This window comes from Mangifera indica, chromosome 20 (genome assembly GCF_011075055.1).
Source record: "Mangifera indica cultivar Alphonso chromosome 20, CATAS_Mindica_2.1, whole genome shotgun sequence".
NCBI lineage: Eukaryota > Viridiplantae > Streptophyta > Magnoliopsida > Sapindales > Anacardiaceae > Mangifera > Mangifera indica.
Window position 1 is genome coordinate 1129708 of NC_058156.1, and position 19405 is coordinate 1149112.

Here is a 19405-nt window from a genome sequence, read left to right on the forward strand (position 1 = left end):
AGTTGACTTTTTTCTCCCTCTCCTTTTTCAATGTTGTCTCCAGATGAAGATGAGTGTCTTCGTCTAGTGACGTAGACAATTCGTTTGGAGATGACGCCAAAAAAGGGGATGAAGAGAGAAGTTGACCAAAGACAATGCCAAAAAGGGAATGAGAAAGAAAGAAAGAAACCCTAAGGGGGCATTTGGTTCTGGAAAAACATTTTCTTACTAAAATTGAAATATTACCTTGAAGATAAATTACCTTAAAGATTATTGGGTATAAATTATTACTAGATTTGATAAAATTAGATAAATATAAATAATTCTTGTGTTTGGTTAAAGGTAATAAAAATATAGTAGTTTATTATTTTACTTGAATACTCGTAGATATAATTATTCTAAAATATTTTTTATGTTATTTGTTATATTAATTGAAAAAATAATTATTTTTGCCATAAAAAATTAATAAATCAATAATATATTATAATAAAATTAAAATTACCTTGATAATTTTTTAATACCTAAGGTGAATGTGTAATCAGATTACCTTTTATAGTACATGCTACATCACCATTGGTAATAGAAGATTACCAGAATCTTTTATTATTTATAAACCAAGTATAAATAGTGAAAGATTATTAGGTATAAATTATTACTATATTTGATAAAAATACGTAGATATAAATAATTCATGTGTTTGGTTAGAGGTAATAAAAAAATAGTAGTTTATTATTTTACTTGAATACCTGTAGATATAATTATTCTAAAATATTTTTTATGTTATTTGTTATATTAATTGAAAATATGATTATTTTTGCCATAAAAAAATTAGTAAATCAATCATATATTATAATAAAATTAAAATTACCTTGATAACCTTTTAATACCTAAGGTGGAGGTGTAATCAGATTACCTCTTATATTACATGCTACATCACCATTGGTAATAGAAGATTATCAGAATCTTTTATTACTTATAAATCAAATGTAAATGATGAAAAATATATTACCAAAGTAATTTTTAATTCCCTTCAACCAAACGCACCCTAAGAGAAAAATATAACATTTCAAAGTTTAATTTTGAGGAAAAATTGTTAGTTTTCTAAACTTATAAGGGAAATAGATAAAGTTAACTGTATCTGTTAATTTTAAAAGAATACAAGTGGATGTTTGAGTTTTTAATACTTAATAGGTACCAATTTGAGGATGTAACAAACCCTGGGTGGGAATAAGTCATTTGGTTTATATTAAATATCTAATTTTTCATATTATATATTTAATATCTTATTTAATTTATATAAGAGTAATTTTATATGTACGAACAATGACATATCATCATGTAATTAAATAGTTTTAAATTAGAAATAAAATAATATTTAATCATATTACAATATGTCATTATTTATATACAAAATTATGCATTTAAATTATATATATAGTTTTATTATTTATATAATAGGATAAATCTTTAAAAGAATAATAATAAAAATAATTTTAAAAATATCATAAAGATTTTTAGAATTCTAAAATTTATAGAAATACTCATATATCCCTTTTTTTTTTATAAATTTTTCTAGACATCATTTCATAAAATATGTTTCACTTATATTACTATTATAATTTAAATTAAAATATAAATATTATATTTTCTTTGCAAATGGGGCGGGTATACTTGTGAGAACTCACAGGTCACTTCTTATTTTTTTTATATTCATCTTCTTTAATATTAAATTTATAACATCTAATATAAATTTCATATATTTTTTTTTTGATAGGAAATGAATTCAAATTTATTATAAAATTAAAGAATTTATTATATTGAAAATAAATTTAAATATTATAATATTAAATAATTTGTTATAGATATTTATTATACGTTCAATATTAAAATTCTTTAAATCTATAAAATTATTTTTATAATTTGATATAAATTTTTATTTTTCTATAAAATATAAATTGAAAATGGATATAAATCTAAAATTTAGATTTATATCTCTTTTAAACGGGTTACCAATGCGGATAACCCATTCGTTTTACCATATCTAAGTCAAATCTCAGGTTTACTGCAGAATCACTTAACATGTTTTGTTAGTGAAAAATCAAAAAAAACCCCAAAGAAATCCAAATCCAGAAGCAAAAAGGATGCAGCGGGTTATTTGGAGGGAACCCGATCCGATCGTGTATTTTTTTGGGTTCCTTGTGGCGGGAAAATGTCCATACACTCCTTTAATTCCCATGTAAAACCCTAATCCCACTAATTTCATCAGCTATCCTCACGTATACACACACTCTCCTTCTGGTTTTACGATGTTTTGATATTCATATCTCATCCTCAAATCGTTCTTCCGAAAATGTTTAGATCACTGTTTTAGGTAACATCCTTTATGGTTTTAGGGCTTTCTCATTTTCTTAAAACTAGCCTTTTATTAATGTTTTTCTTTGAAATTAAGGCAAGAGGCTAGGAGCTTGGTCGACGTTGTTTATTTATTATTCGATTGTTTGTGAGAAATGGCTAGTGAGACTGTCGATGAGGCGGAGCAGACGATTTCAATTAAAGAGTATCTTAATGAAGTCGAAGAAGAGGAATTGGTAATTTCTTTTTCTTGTATTCCGATTCAGGGTTTTGCACTGTAAAATTGTTAGGCCAGATTCGATGAATAAGTGTTGCTGTTTGATGTTCTGGTTAATTATCTGGAAAGATGGGATTTATTTTGTATGGAGAGACAAGTTTCTGGTTAATTTTTTGGTTAATAATTTTCTATCGAGCAATTTATCTGGCCATTTCAATCCTTAGTTGGTTTGTTTCTTATAAAAATAAGCAGCTGTTGCTGCTTTAGTTCACTGCAGAATACTAGAGACCGTGTGCTGCTTTTGACTTGCTTATGTATGTATCCATTGCTATTAGCCAGAGTTTGGGTGTAGAGTGATGATTACTGTATAATTTAGATGATGTAGAATAAGAATCTAATATATAATGATTATCAAACTTTGAAGGAGGCGGATTTGGTTTTGGGTGGAGATGAAGGGAAGGAGTGCACCTATATTAAGGGGTATATGAAAAGACAGGCAATTTTCTCATGCCTCACATGCACCCCAGAAGGAAATGCTGGAGTTTGCACTGCTTGCTCCTTATCTTGCCATGATGGTCATGAGGTAGTCTTTGATAGTTTAACCTTTTTAATATCCTTTACAGCTTGCTAGACTTAATAGGAAACAATTCATTTAATTTAAGAATTCTTTTGCATGTTGACAAAGAATTTTAATTGATTCTTTTACATATTTGAAAGATCTCACCTGAGTAGTTCAACTCATTATTAAACTTAGAATTTATTTGGATTGAATTGCTTTTTAATGCACAAATAACACACAGCAAAGCAAATTATATGTGTTGAAGTGTAAAGGGGATCGAGCAATTTTTACATGGTTCGGCTACAATCAACATAACCTACATGTGTTGTACCTAGTCCAGCAAAATCAAACCCTCTATTAAACAAACTCACTGTCTATTACAAGCAGAAATTAAACACAAGCAAAAATTCTATGTTTTCCCAATTAATTTCTCACTTTCTCTAAGATAGAAGGCTATTCCCATATTTGAAGTACGCCGTGCATTGCATTCTACTTGGTTTTCAAGCATCCTGTTCGGAGTAGTTCAAACTCTACTTGAACTTTCAAAACTAAAATCCCTTTAGCCTCTGGGTTTGAAACCCCTTCAAGTAACAGTCCAGAGTCTTTTCCCCCGATTTGTTCAATAAAGCTAATCTACAAGAGGAATGTAAGAAAAGAAAAATGCAAAAGTAGCAGAACTGAGCTGCAAAGAAAATAAGAACCTAACCAAGCTAAATTGCAAAATGTACAGGTCAGTCACAAATGAAGAAGAAAGTTAGTTTAAATAACTGGCTTAATCAAACAGAATGATGACACCTAACCATATCATAACAGTGCACCTGCAAAAGTAAACAAAATTAGATAAAGACGAAATATCTGTCAAGTGTAAAGTAAGAAAGGATTAGTACAATTTGTGATCACAAGATGCATCATATGTGCACACAAAGTTCATAGGTTGCCAAATGCATTTACAATATTGACGTAGAGTTCTAATTGTGAAATCTGCCTATTGACTTTGAGTTGTAGTTTTAACTCTTGATCATTCTTTGCATGTCTGCTACTTGTGATTTTTCAAGTTTTACAGTTTGTGGTCTGGTTTTCCTGTTTTGAGCTGCTCTTTTGTGGAAGGTTGTATCATGTCCTTCTAAATGCTTGATTGGTATTGCATCCCGGTGGCCGAGATTAACTATTTCTCATTTCTTGCTTGAAAGCACCTGCTTCTTTCTGGCGAAGCAGGCCAAGATATATTCAGTTTCTTCTGTATATCCTTATTTTTTAATTGATGGATTGATTAAGGTAAAATACAAGGTATTTAGTGCTTTCTCTTGGAGTGGTTTCTTTGGATGTATTTGAAACCTAGTTTCGATTATTGTCAACAGAGAAGATATATGTTTCTGTTCTGCGCAATGATTCAACTTTTATGGCTTATTGAATAATCTTTTATCTTTTTCAAGTTTCTGTTATCTTCTATCTGATAATAGTTTTATTATCGCTGCAAAATCTAGATTGTGGAGCTCTGGACTAAGAGAAATTTCAAGTGTGATTGTGGGAATTCGAAGTTTGGGGAGTTCTTTTGCAAACTTTTTCCGAGTAAAGATGTAGAAAATGTTGATAACTCATATAATCACAACTTCAAAGGTTTATACTGCTCATGCAATCGCCCATATCCTGATCCAGATGTTGAAGAACAGGTAGAGATGATACAATGTTGTATGTGTGAGGACTGGTTTCATGAGGAGCATATTGGTCTTGAGTCATCCAATGAGGTTAGTAGTATGGCTGTTGCGCATGGGCTACTTTGTTTTTTCTATGCTATTTTCTATTTGCTATTTGTTTTCCAACAATAAATTTTTGATTTATAACCAGGTTTCAATGTTAGTAAAATTGTATGGGGTCTTTTGATCTATACTATCAATGTCAGGGACCAACCATATGTGTGACGGTTGAAAACTTTGATGAGCCTCGTCTTCATGGTTATGATTAATCACATATCTGCTTGTGCTGTCTGATGTGGCTACACCAATTTTTAACCATGGTTCAATGTCAACTAATTTCGGCATGATAATTGTGCCTCTGTATGATTCATAATCAGAATATTTGTGTTCAGAGGATTTCATTCATTGTTATATTTTTTATACTCAAACTTAAATAAAACTTTTGGCAATTTAAAATATAAGTTACATCTAACTAGTTTATCCTATCACCCCTAAGACAATGGAATAAAAGAAAGAAAGAAATTAAGTAAGAAGTCTATATTTCATTGGATGAATATTTATTTTCTGACTGTAATATGCTTGCAACCTTACCCATTCTTTTACTTGTCCCACAGATTCCTAGAGATGAGGAAGGGGAGCCTTTGTGTGAAGATTTTATATGCAATGCATGCTCCGCAGGTTGTTCCTTTTTGACCCTATATCCTCAAACCATATGGGCAGCTGGGGTTCAGCATAGTGGTAGTGTTACTATCAAAAAGGATAAAGATGTAATGCAAGATATCCCTTCAGCTTGTGGTTCTGGAGAGCTTGAGAATGACATTTTTTCTGTTAGTTCTCCTAAAAAAGATGATGCGATGACTAAAACTAATTCTGAATCTTTGTCTGGTGGGAAGGGGCTTGATACTGGAGAAAGTTCTGAGAAGAAAGTCGGTTCAAATCATTGCAATAATGATAGTAGTTCACGTACTACATGTCTTCTTGGAGAAAATCTGATGTCAAATTTACCTATTTTACCAAAGAAAGCACTATTTCTTGCCAAAAATTGGAGAGATATTCTCTGCAGGTGTGAAAAATGCTTAGATATGTACAACCAGAAACATATGGGTTGTCTTGTTGACAAGGAGGACTCTATAGCGGAGTATGAAAGAACAGCCAAGCAGAAAAGGGAAGAAAAATTGCAGCAACAAGAGGGTGCTGAGTTAAGTTTTCTCAATAAACTTGGCCACGTAGAGAAAATGGAGATTCTCAATGGCATTGCAGACATGAAAAATGAGTTTCGGACATTCCTGGTGTGTCTTGTGTAGCTTACTTCATAGATTACCATATGCATACTTAATCATGCAGAATGTTGCAAAGCATTGCTGAAGTTATACTGTCTTTGAACTGTTAGTTTCCATTGCTGCATACTTGTATAAATATATCTTTAACTATTTTCTTTTGGCAGGAGTCATTTGACCCTTCAAATGCAATCACATCTGCTGATGTGCAACAGATTTTTGAGAATCTTGCAAAGAAGCGAAGGCGTGTATAGTGAAACTTCTGCCGGACCTTTTCTGCAGTTGTGTTGCATGTGTTAATTTAAATCTCATATGTAGGTGCTTTCAGAACGGATTCTGGGAGAAAAAACCAATGTGAAAACTTCCTAGTTTAAGTTCTTCTTAGGTCTGTAATTTCCCTGGCCTAGATGATGAAGCATTTTGATATGTAGAATTGTGTTTTTCAGAACAACTTGTTGGCCTTTTCTATTTACCTGCTTGAAATGGAATATTCTTAAGTGATGCCTATCCTGTGAGAAGGTGCATTGATGCTGTTTTGTTGGAGACCAATGACCGCAATATGATTCTCATTATGTTCCAAATGCAGAAGAATCAAATCTTTTGATCTGCACTTATATTATCATCCTACTTGACAGACCACCGAAAATTACCTTAAAGTTCCCATTCCATGGTCAGCAAGGCAAAGAAACATGTTCTTCAAAACCTTGGAGTATGGTCAGCTCTGAGCTCTTCCTGTTCAGTGAGTCAGTGGACGCTGCATGGCAGGGCGTTCAGATTGGTGTTTTTGTTCCATCACTACATCAATGTTACATTTTTGTTGGGTGACTGTAGTTTTGTTTTATTTCCTAACTAATTGATTCATACAAATAAGAGATTTCGTCAACACTAATTTAACAAATGGGTTGAAGAGATAAACAAGTTGAATAAACAATGCAATTGGTAGAGCTAGTGGATAGTTCATCGGAGGATTCTTAGTGGAATGAACAATATTATCGGTTAAGTTAACAATACTATTGAATCATCAAGCTATTGATATGAAACTCTAGTTTTAGCAACGAGAACACATCCCTGCCCTTTAGCCACGCTATGGGATTACAAAGAATCTTCATTCCTTTTCTTATCCCGGCTTTCACGGATTGTATCTGTTCATGTCCGCATAAACCCTATTTTTGGGTCAAGTCTCAATTCCTACCCTAGTTCAAGCCGAATGTTCTCGCCTGTTAAAGACAGTGTAGTAGGTTATCCTTTCTTTATATTATATAGAAAAGAATTGCTTAGAGTGCCTGGTGTTCATTTCTTTACACAGTTGATTGCCTTTTGAAAATTGAAAATCTGTCATTTTCATACCTAAACTTGGGAGATTGTCGGGTGACTTTATTGCTCCCGCCGATTTAGGAAAGCCAAATTTCTATATTGTTAATTGGTAATAGATGCGAAAATTTGTGTTATGGAACTATATTCATATTATATTATATTAATTTGAATTTTAAATTAAAGATTTTTAACACTAACTTAATCTAAATTAAAATCATATCAAAAATTTTCAATTTTAATTTAACTTTTTAATTTTTGGGTTTATTTAATATAACTCAAATTGATCTGAAATTATTTATTATTTTTACTTTTTAAAATATTTTTAATGTGTTAATTTTTTCATTAAATTACTTTAATTTATCATTAATAGAACACACAATGTGATATTTTATTTTGTGTACAAATATTCTAAAAATTACATACCAAAACTTTTAAAACACATCAATAATTTTACTAACTGAATCACAGTCTTATTACCAAATAATAAAATAAAAGTTTAAATAAAAATCATCAATAATATAAGTATTATAATTATATAAAGATACAAACTATACATAACTGGTAAAAATATTAACTATTGTTGATATTGTCTTTCAACATTTATATAATTTATCTTTAACAAATTATATTAAAGTAAAATTTTTCTAAATTTTGAGTCAATTCAAGTTGTATCGAAGTACTTTTGTGTCAACCCAAACATTATTTAATTTAGTTTCAAGTTAATTTAAGTTAACTCGAAATAAATTTCGTGTTAAAAAACTCAACTTTAACTTGATTTTTTTCACATCATATCAAATTAACGAGTTTTGTTGAAAATTGCCAAATTTAATTGGAAAATTTTGTATTCGTAAAGTGAAGGTTCTTTCTAATGAAGTTTTTTAAACTTATGGGTTGAAAGTTATATCTTAAAGCTTCATTTATCATCAAGATTACCCCCGCAAGCGAGCAGAGTGTAGGGTAGAGCGTCTCTAAGCTCGTAAGCCTTGATTAACTATTCATTATCCATTTCTTATCATGTAGCGAATATGGTACTATCCTTTGCTAGAGGGTATTCGTGATTTGAGTTTATCTCATCTTAATAGAAGTTAATTTAGAGATGAGTATAGTAATATAAATAAAACATATTATTCTCTCATATTAATGTTAAAAACACTTCTATAACAAACACATTTTAATATGCATAGTTATCAGTATGAGAAGTATATATGATATGTATATTACAATAAAATACAGATGAATAATAATACGTATCATAAAATGTGTCGAATTAATATGATACAGTAGACGTATTTTATGATACAATACATATTATTAATACAGATCAATAGACTTTAAAAAAAAAATGATAATATAATAAATATGTATATGAGAAATTTTAAATTTTTAAAGGTGTTTGTGATATTTTTTAAAATGATGATTTGTTAATTATTTTTTTACTTTTTAAAAGTTATATAACACTATACAATATAAAAAATTAGATTTTTGATATATGATACGATATTTTATAAGTAAAATAATAAAAACCGCATTTGTTCTTTCTCTTTATTATATGATTATTTATTTTATTGATCTCGTGCACAATCTCTAGTCCAAATTCTACATCAACTAGGGTTGTTAAGAGAGAAAAATTGCTGCATTAATTAAATTAAGACTATTCCGAAAATGAACAATCAAAACACTATTATACAGAAGGGTTTTCTCCAGATTTCCTGTAGTTTTAATGTATGAAATTGTCAATAAGAGTGACTCAGATGAGACAGAATCAGAGTGCACAAATTCAGAACTCAACCAAATCCAGTTTGGCAGTTTTCTCTTATAGCTTTTGTTTATGTTATCATGAGAGAAGAAGAGAAAGACCCAACTCGCCATTGATGAACATTTAATAATACTGCAAAATTGTCACATATTTTGTCTCTTAACGGCGGTCTTGATCATCAATTGTTGTCGCCTGTCCCATCATATCAAAAACCTAATATTCTTCTAATCACTCTATATATATACCCAAGAGAAATACAGGGTTGATTTCCCGTCTTCCTTGATTTGTCTAGATAAAGACAAGTCTTCTCATGCAAAGATTAATTGTCTTCAGAGTAATATTATGTGTACTTATTTTTAGTATATAATTTATATATATAATGATGTGTCATCATATAATTAAGTAATTTTAAAACATGTGTCATCATATGATAAAAAAATATTTAATCACATGATAACATCTTATCTGTGTATATAAATTATATATCAAAAATAGATATATATAATTTTATTGTTATCTTCATTCAAAGAAAGACTCATCTTTTTCTAACAAAGACAAGTTCAAAAAATTAAAATAGTATAAAAAAGTTATAATTAATTTTAAAAAATCATTAATTTTAAAATTAAAAAAAGATAAAATTTTATTTCTAAAGTATCTTTAATTAAATAATCATTTTATTTTTATAATTAATAAATTTTATTAATTTTAATAACTTTTATATATATATTTGAGTTTTTTTAAAATTTTATATATAAGAGTTTAAGAAAATGCTAAACCATAAGGGGGTATAAGTTTTCTAGAATACATGTGTTTGTGTGTGTATATATATATATATATATATATAATATTCTTGTTCACACCTCCTTAAATAGACTACGTTGACCACGTGGAATTGCAGGATTGAAGAATAGTAAAAGTCTTTGAAAAAGATTGGGCTGGAGCTCTTAGACCCCACTATTCAAAGACTGGCAGTCTTGGGCATTGAAAATTATTGGTAAAACATTGGACAGAAAGAAAGAACCCATTGAACAAACTTTTGTTTCTTCTTGCAAAATTTTCCAGGAGCTTCTATATGAAGTATTCAAATCAATAATATTTATATATGTTCATGGCGATTATTCTTGCAATCCATACACAAAACAGCCAAAATTTTAAAGTGGTTTATTTTATTATCCGAAAAACTTACATCATCGGAAAATAAATTCTTTAGTGAAACTCTGTTGTATTTTACTAAAAGAAATTTTATCGTGGGACAATGTATACATAATTTTGGGCCTAATGATTAATTTTATAATATGATATCAATGAGTCTCGAATTTAAACCCGTTCTCTTAATATTCTAAACTTTTAATATTCAAAATACCCCTTGTGGGCAACAATATACCTGTTGGTGAAACACAAAATTCAAAAGGGAAACACAATCAACTATAAGAGTCACTTTCACAAATGACTTTTGACTGTATAAATGGTGACTAAAGTTCCGTTAAAGGTTCCACTTTGTGTGTCATAGTCTCTGTTCTGCTTTTGAATTTCTTGACAATCACTCATGAATAAAAAGGTTGTAGATGGCCCCAAAGGGGTAATTTGAATGTTAAATCAGGAGATTTCAAGAATAAGGAAGTGAGGATTCAAATTTTCTCTAACGATATTTTAAGATTAATTTTTTTACTTATATAGTACAATAATTATGGGTTCAGTGGCTAAATCTAAGATTTTACTGTTCAGTTCAAATAAAATTTTTCCGTTTAAAAAAAAAAACCAAAAACAAAAACTTGTAAAAGCCCTTAAGGGGTAGCTTTAAGTGGGAAAGGTTGTGGAAATCCTAAGTAAATAGAGTTGGATTCGAGACTTACCAACGACATAAATAAGGTTTTCTTATTACCGAAAAAAAAAAGTTATAAAAGCTCTAACAAATAACTTAAGTGAGAAAGGATGTGGGAGTCCCTAAGTTAAGAGAGTTGAGTTCAAGATCTACCGACGTTATATTAAAAGTAAATTCTATACTTATATGATATAATAATTATGAATTCAATCGTTAAAAGTGAAAATTTGCCGGTTTGATATGACCAGTTTAGCCTCAACATAATGACCTAACTTCAGATAAATTTTCATAATTACGGAATAAAAAAAATGTAGAAATTGACAACTGCCCACCTTCTCTGCTCACAAAAGCAAATACAAGAAGACACTATAGAGACATCTAATTTTTTAATCTTACTGACAAATTACCAGTCAACTAATGCACATAATTATGGAGACCAAGTAAAACATAACACTGTGATTAATGGTAAAATCTTAAACAAAGGAAAAAATGGAGAGCCGTGCAAGGACTGAGTTACTAGAATCAGAACATAAAAAATCAGTGAACACATATTCGTCTTAATTTCTTCCATTTGTTAAGGAAGGGAATCAATCTCTGCACTCATCAAAGGTCTCCAAGATGTCCTAAGCATTGAATATGTACAATATAATCAAACAGCCCTCTCGAGTAGGTCAAATCTCCGGTAGAGACCGGGAGTAGGTCAAATCTCTTATAGAGACTAGGTAAATCAAAGAATTTTAATATTAAATGAAAGAAATTTGAATTCATATCCTCTTATGTATGAAACTTCTTCCATTGTCACACAAATAACTTTTTAGAGACTTATCACATTTCGTTTCTGAATTGTTATCACATTTACGTAAGATAATAGTGTATTTATACATACTAGGTTAGAGATTGGGTAAGTCAAAGAATTTTAATTTTAAATAGAAAATATTTGAACTCATGCTCTCTTATACATAAAACTTCTTCCATTGTCACTCAAACAACTTCTCAGAGGCTTATCACATTTTATTACTAAATTGTTATCACATTTATGTGAGATAATAGTGTATTTATATATACTAAGTTAGAGACCAGGTAAGTCGAAGAATTTTAATCTTAAACGGAAGAAATTTGAATTCATATTCTCTTATGCATGAAACTTTTTTCATTACCACTCAAACAATTCCTTCAAGGCTTCTCACATTTTGTTACTGAATTGTTGTCATATTTATGAAAGATAATCGTGTGTTTAGATATATCAGGCTTATCATCCTTTAAATAAATTTTTATTACTAAACCAAACCCTATTCGAAAATTCAAAAACATCTCTTCTTTGGATAAATCCAAATAGTGGTTGCATCGTAATTGCTACACAAGGAGTATATAACGAGTAGTTAAATATCGCTTAAGGATTCAAAGGCACTACCCCTTACACTCTCGCTCATGCGACGGGTGGTCAACGTAACATCTTTCAAACAAAATGGTCATCAATTCCATAATTAGAGACAATATGGTTAATATGCACAACTAAAAAAGGGAAAATTGATTTAAAAACAAACTATTATTAGAATAACTTATATAAAGGCTGTCGGTCACAGAACTTTTTAAAAAAAAATAATTTTTTCATATTTATTAAAACAATAAAATTATATGTAAACACATTTGATATATAATTTAGGTATATAGATGATATATCATTATATGATTGGATGATTTTAAATTAAAAATAAAATAACACATAATTATATGATAATATATCATCTGTATATCTAAATTATATATAAAAAATACGTACATATGGTATTACTCTGGTTAAAAATCGGTAGGAAATGACTTCTGAACTTCCTTATTGCCTGTGATAGGGTTGAGGAATGGGGCCTTATATATTAAATTGAGATGAATGATGAACAGATGTTAGCTTTAGTGAAAAGATCTCTCAATTCATCAATTATTTTGCCTTTCAAATTATTGGGGTGGTTTGAAATTTATTGGGCTCTACCACCGATCCCCTGGGGTAGCTCAAATCTATAATTACCAATTCAGGTTTGTTTGAATTAGTTAGAGAGTCATTAATAAGATGATAGTGTTAACAGCGAGATAATATTATTAATAAAATAAATAATATTATTAAAAAAGATTCGATTTGAACTCAAACTAAATTATTGAGTTAAAACTTTAACTTATATTCGGCTCAAATCAAACCAAATACCAAATTAACTAGATTCGAATGTAACCCTATTAAGAAGTGTTCATTTCCTAGAGACTAAATAGTAAAATTTAAGAAGCAACTTTATGAGATATAGAATTAGCTATGTTGTTGTTTAGGTGACAAGAATTAATATTACATACATTAATAATGAACACAAATTCAGTCATAAATATTATAGTATTATAACGTTTATTAGAGAATTTTAAATTAAAAAAAAGATAATACTCAATTACATAATATAAATTTCATAATGCGTTTATACTATTAGAAGAAATTTAATAATTGGAATTTGAGAACATTAAATGTTTTTAAAATATGATACTTATAAACTTTTGTTCATATTTTATAATCTAATATCGGTTATAGTAGAAATTTTCGTAATTTGTTTGTTTTTCGAGAAAAGAAGTTTACATAAAATCTTTTTTTCTTCTTTCTTTTTATAATAAGAAATCTCATTCGAATTAGGTTATTTTTTAGGTTAAACTGATCATATCAAACGGAACAAACTCTGAGTCTAATGATTGATCTATACCCATTAAAACAAGTGCGTTAAGACGTCAATTAAAGTTATGCTCTTTGTTAGGTTTGCTTATAAATATGCTTGTCTCCAGCGCGGCATCACATGCAAAACCAAACCTCTGAAAAAGTTTGTTTCTTTTTCCTCACACAATTATTTTATTTCCCAGAGCCGATTCCTCTGATTCAGCATGGGAAATTGCTTGCAGAGAGGCCATGGAAGGCGGGAGGAAGAGGCGAAGCAACAGCAACAAGAAGAGAGAACAAAAGGGCTTGAGAAAGAGAGTGTGGATTTTGTCAAAGGCGGCGGCAGCGGCAGCGGTGGTGGTGGTTTGAAGGTGAAGATAGTTCTGACGAAGGAGGAGTTGCAGTGGTTAATGATTCAGCTGAAAAGCAATAAAGGGAAAAAATTAGAAGACGTTTTGGCTGAAATCGGGAAAGAAAGATCAGGGAAAGTTGAACCTTGGAAACCTTCTTTGGAAAGCATAATGGAGGGCCCTGAAGCTCTTGAGATGGATAAATGAAACTTTATTAATCTTCTTCTTTTTTCTCAAAATTTTCCTGATTTCATCTGTCATATAAAATACCTTTTTCAGGTTTTTCTGAGACCACTTTCTTCTTCTCCTTTGAGGTTTTCATCATCTTCTTCTTTCTTGTCCTCTGAGGTTTTTGATTTGGATGATGATCCAAAATGTCTAAGAAGTGAAGTATTTGAGGCTTTGAGATATCTTTCATGACCCAAATTCACTTCATGTGTACTTGTAGCCCTGGCTGTAATTAAATGCTAGTTATATTTTTTTTTCCAGCAAAAGCATTTACACCTTTTTATCTCTGTTTTCCTTCGATTAATCACAACGATGAGCTCCTAATTGGATAGCCGAGTGTTTTTATGTGATTAAGTAATTTTAAATTAAAGATAAATTAATATTAAGTCACATAATAATATATCATTAACGTATTTAAAATTAAATGCACATGACATTATTCGAATAAGAATCCAGAGGAAAATATTAGCATTTCCTCTTAATTGGTTAGAGATTGAAATGGGTTCTTGAGAATCAAATCATATGCAACATTAAATGAAAGAAAAGAGTGAAACGGGTCTAAATTTCGAGCTCATAAATTTGAGAATTGAACAATTTCTGGTAGGATTGGGTTGGCAACTCTGTTTATTGTTGTGTCTTTGGACAAGCCATTCACCTTCTTTGTTATAATGCCAAAAGACTTATTCTCGTATAAGGTTTAGGGTAAATACAGACTCTCATCCGAAAAATTTTTAAAATTTAAATATTTATTTATCATCTAATTTCTATTAAATTTTTTAATTATAGTTAAAGATAAAATCGTTATTTTACCTTCCATATTAAATATATATAATTTTATTTTATTTCTTCTCAAATTTTGAAAACTGAAAATCACCATAGCCTTAACTTTAAAAATTGACTTTTCCCCCCACATCCCTAGAGTTTTCTTCTCTTTGGCTACAACCACCATCTCCACCATATTCCTCCCATCAATTGCCTTCCTCCTCAAGAGACGAAATTGATGGGGATAAAGAGCGCGTCTTTATCTCTTCGTCAAGGAAAATAAAATAAAATTATATATTTTTTTAATATGAAAGGTAAAATGATGATTTACCTTTAGCGCTAACAGAAAATTCTAACATAAGCTAAATGACAAATAGGTATTAAGGTTTTTGAAACCTTGTAGGTGGAAGTCTGTATTTGCACTGAACCTTAGGTGAGAATGAGTCTTTTGGTCTTCTTGAAAATATATAATTAGATGTTGAATGTGGTGTAATAGAGGTTTGAGCTCAATTTCATGATATTAAGGCAAAGTTCGAATTCAAGCTTAAGCTTACCGAATTAAAAAGTTCTTGACTCGACCTAGAGTTTGAGACACGAATGACTTACTCAAAGCTCAATTCAAGCCTTTGACTTATATATTGATTAATTAATTCTATATTCAAAATTAATAAGTGCGATTTAATGATATAAGATATGAAACTTTTAAGAGTTTATTTATTTTTTATTTGAATTGAGAAGGGAGCTGACAAATTTACTAAACTGACTAACATCAAACTCAAATTCAAGCTTGATTCAATTACACTCGTAGATGCACTTTCCATCTAGAGTAAAGTTTTATTTAGGTCATCACCAACACAACAATATCGAACATTTTGATTCGTCCAACAATGGAAATGTTAGTCATTTTAGAATAAATATATTTTATTTTTTAAAAATTGCAAAATCATATCTAAATTTTCATTGCCCCTGAAATTTCATATACCCCTCAACTTTCAAAATTTTACATTTACCCATCTAAATTTTGCTAGCTTTAAATTCTTACGGTTACCCCCCCAATTTGATGTTTGGTGTTTCAGTATCCAGTTTTGCGTGCATGCTAACCTTCTTAACAATATTTAGCTTTATTATCTTTGTAAATACATCCCTAACAATGTTAGTGCAAATTTCTTATACCTCTCATATATTCTAAAATCTTGCACTTAACCCCCAAATCATGAGAATATTTAACTTCAATTTTTTGTGCCTACGCCTTCAAAATTCCTATTAAAATCCCTAAATCCCCATAGTTTAAAACCTTGTAGTTATCTCACCAAATTAAAATTTAAATGTTTTATGCTATAAATTTTAGTCGATACGCTAAACTTATAAAAATTTCTTCACCTCATCAAAATCCCAAATTTTTGCTTATATTTCCAATGATACAACTATCTATCCATTTAAAATTAAAAAAAAAAAGGTAAATATCGATATTCTTACCTAGATGTAAGGATCTTTCTTGCTTAAATTCGTGGTTTTGATGTGAGGCAAAGATTTAAATATGGACTTATGAGTTTAAAGAAAATGATAGTTAGAGTTTAAGGTTTTCAAGGTCTATATGTAAGATTAGGGACGATGACAAAATTTTATTTAATTTCGTGGTTTGGTCAAAAACTATTATCCTTATAGAATTGATTATTTTCTACAACCCCTCAAAATATTGTCAATTTATTAACAACCCTTAAATAAACCATTTTCCTTCCCGTGTGGTTTCAAAATTTGACAAGTTCGGATATCCTTTATTTGAATTATACAATTACCTTGTCCTACAATTAGTTTGTTGACCCATTTTGATTCTCAAAAGCAAGGTACCAACTTACAAATTTTTGAAACCACAGGGGACTTAATTAGTATAAACCCATAATATGTATTTCAAATCACAATTAAACCTAATAATAAAACTATACATACATACTTTTGGTGGGTAATTTGGATATACAAATAATGTGTTATTATGTAATTAGATGATTTTAAATTAAAAATAAATTTACACTCAATTAAATAATGACATATTATTTATATATCTAAATTGTGTATGCATATAGCGTTGCTCTTAATAATTGTTAAATTGCATTGTAGAAGTTTCTTGTCAACGAAGGAGAAAATAGTTATTTATAAAAAGTTACTAGATCTACAGTATTCAATGAAACTATAGGGAGCACTTAGTAAAAAGTGCATTTATGTAACTTTTGGTAATTAGGCTCTCCTTGTCACATATCCAAAATCAATATTTGAAGCAATATCCAAGACTTCTCAATTTTCAACGTGACCTATTATTTCGATAGTTGATATGATACCTAAAAAAGTGAGCTTGGATTGAAAATTTTTTTATATAAATTTTAATTGTGTTTGAGTCAATCTTTTTACGAATCAAATTATATTCTAGTTTGCTCTTTATTGGCCGAACACAATTTATATATAAATATCATTTTATGTTCGAGTATTATCATTTCTTATCAAAACAAAACAGATTCGATCATATATAAGTGAAAATATGTCGTTTCTACTCAATAAAGTAAAACTAGTTGTGTTCTAACACAATATGGCTCATGGATTCGAATCTTATTGTGTCATGTTACACTATTTATAATTCAAGTTGCATGAAAATTGAGTGTTTTCTTGCAAGATTCTAATTCAGATTGAATTCAGACTAAGGTTCTTTTAACCCAAAACCGAAAGTAATACATACAAACACAACCCAAAAATTTACTATATTCCCATTTGAAGTCCCACAACCAGAAGTAAAATATTACATCAAATTTATTTACATTCTCATTGATAGTATAACGCTAATTAACTTGTTTTTCCTTAGCTGTAGAAGCAAAATCTCAAACCCTAATACACCGATGATTAATTTATGAAATTAAAAGAAAACAAAATTACTCGGGGATGTTTTTAAGAAATTTTAATTATTTTATAAAGCGGTTGTGGATTTGATGATTGTGTCTCAGAATTTTCTATTTAACAAATATAAACAGAGGCTTCGTTAAAGAAAAAATTACTCCGGGATGCTCTTGAGAACTGCACGGCTTCTTGCACCAGGATCCGACTCAACGCTGATTCGACTCACTGGGATTTGAACAAGCTCATCAGCCACATCTTTAAAAGCAAGGACTCCTCCCTCTTTGCACTTTGACAACAAACGAGCTGCCTCTTTCTTTGTCATGGTGACTTTTACTCTTATGCCACTCTTATCTGGTTTTGAGCTCACATACCGAAAATCAGCATCCTTTGGCTTCTGCTTGCTGTTCTTGTTCAAGTCCAAGCTATCTCTGTATATGAAGTTCTCGGCCTCGGGCTCCGTGGGCTCCAATACTCGACGAGATAAGTGATCTTTGTTGAAGAAAGACGACAAAGAGCTAAACATTTTGAAGTATAGGAATATGGAGAAAGAGCAAAAGTTATATAGCTTTAGTGGTAAAGTGAATACCGAGAGGTGATTGAGCATCTAAATGGTTAGTGATATATATATAGACATAGAAACTTGGAGCGCAGCAGGAAGTATTTGACATGAGAAGATGCCAAGAAATGCCACCAAGCTATTGTGTTTTCTTTCTGTGTTAAAAAGAACCCACTTGAGTGGGCCGTTTTCACATTGGAGTGTACCAAGTAAATCCTGGGTTTATAAATTAACCCTATAACCATGTAAAATTCAAGGGTTTTATCTTATTTTGTGAGGAAAAATCCCATTTAAGTGGGTCCATCTATACTGAGATTTCATCGATCATATTAAAAAGATAAATCTCAAATTTAAAAATCGATTTTATAATTATTAAATTAAGAAAAATTTAATAGTTTTATCTTCTTTTGATACTAATAAATCTCAAACATATGTTTTTATTTAGATTTTGTACGAGGATTCTATGTTTTTTACCAATCAAGCTATCTATTAGCCAAACAAACAGTTGTCTAAGAAGACTAGTAGAGGTGCCGTATGTATCAATTTCGGAACATTATTTACAAGTTGATGACCGAGATTATGATGTCAAGTCAAGTCTTAACCTAGCTATATATTTGTCTTGTTTAAGTCCAGTTTTCAAGTAATTAAATGTGCTCATCTAAAAAAGTGAGGCAGGGTGGTCCATTATTTGTAATATTCAATTCGAAGGAAAATGATGTCGAATCAAATGACAACAATACCCATTTTGAAATGGTCAAAATCCTTTTGTTAAAAGGAGTTTTACGTAATTTCATAGAAGTTACCATTCTTTTTCTTGGATAATTTCTTTGTGGTTAGCATGGAATTGACGAAGTCCTGGCTCTTAGCCCTAGGGAGCCGGATGTGCTGGTCATCAATTAAAAATATATTGAACTTTTATTAAATTACATATCGAGAGTCGAAAGTAAATTGAGTGACCAAAAAAAAAAATTTGATGTATTTT

General features: G+C 29.9%; 2 protein-coding genes across 4 annotated transcripts; both read left to right on the plus strand.

Annotated features, from left to right (window-relative positions):
* The first annotated feature begins 2190 nt into the window (after positions 1-2190).
* On the plus strand, positions 2191-6577 carry LOC123204924 (putative E3 ubiquitin-protein ligase UBR7). Of its 3 annotated transcripts, XM_044621737.1 has the most exons (6): positions 2194-2350; positions 2429-2567; positions 2973-3131; positions 4592-4852; positions 5416-6090; positions 6246-6577. In XM_044621737.1, exons 2-6 carry the CDS (start codon positions 2487-2489, stop codon positions 6330-6332), a joined length of 1263 nt encoding a protein of 420 aa, XP_044477672.1. In that variant the 5' UTR covers positions 2194-2350; positions 2429-2486; the 3' UTR covers positions 6333-6577. The 3 variants fall into 3 exon arrangements, with proteins under 3 accessions (XP_044477674.1, XP_044477673.1, XP_044477672.1); XM_044621739.1 differs by lacking the exon at positions 2973-3131 and having other exon boundaries at positions 2191-2350; XM_044621738.1 differs by having other exon boundaries at positions 2193-2567.
* Positions 6578-13871: 7294 nt separating this feature from the next.
* Positions 13872-14204, plus strand: LOC123204758. The gene has a single exon (XM_044621560.1). It carries the CDS (start codon positions 13872-13874, stop codon positions 14202-14204), a length of 333 nt encoding a protein of 110 aa, XP_044477495.1.
* Positions 14205-19405: the final 5201 nt, after the last annotated feature.

What these genes read in the sequence shown, in the direction of transcription:
- LOC123204924 (XM_044621738.1), top strand. Translation starts at nt 2,487, where the DNA reads ATGGCTAGTGAGACTGTCGATGAGGCGGAGCAGACGATTTCAATTAAA. An exon ending in AAGTCGAAGAAGAGGAATTG is followed by an intron (nt 2,568 to 2,972) that starts GTAATTTCTTTT and finishes CAAACTTTGAAG; the next exon opens with GAGGCGGATTTGGTTTTGGG. An exon ending in GTCTTGAGTCATCCAATGAG is followed by an intron (nt 4,853 to 5,415) that starts GTTAGTAGTATG and finishes CTTGTCCCACAG; the next exon opens with ATTCCTAGAGATGAGGAAGG.
- LOC123204758 (XM_044621560.1), top strand. Translation starts at nt 13,872, where the DNA reads ATGGGAAATTGCTTGCAGAGAGGCCATGGAAGGCGGGAGGAAGAGGCG.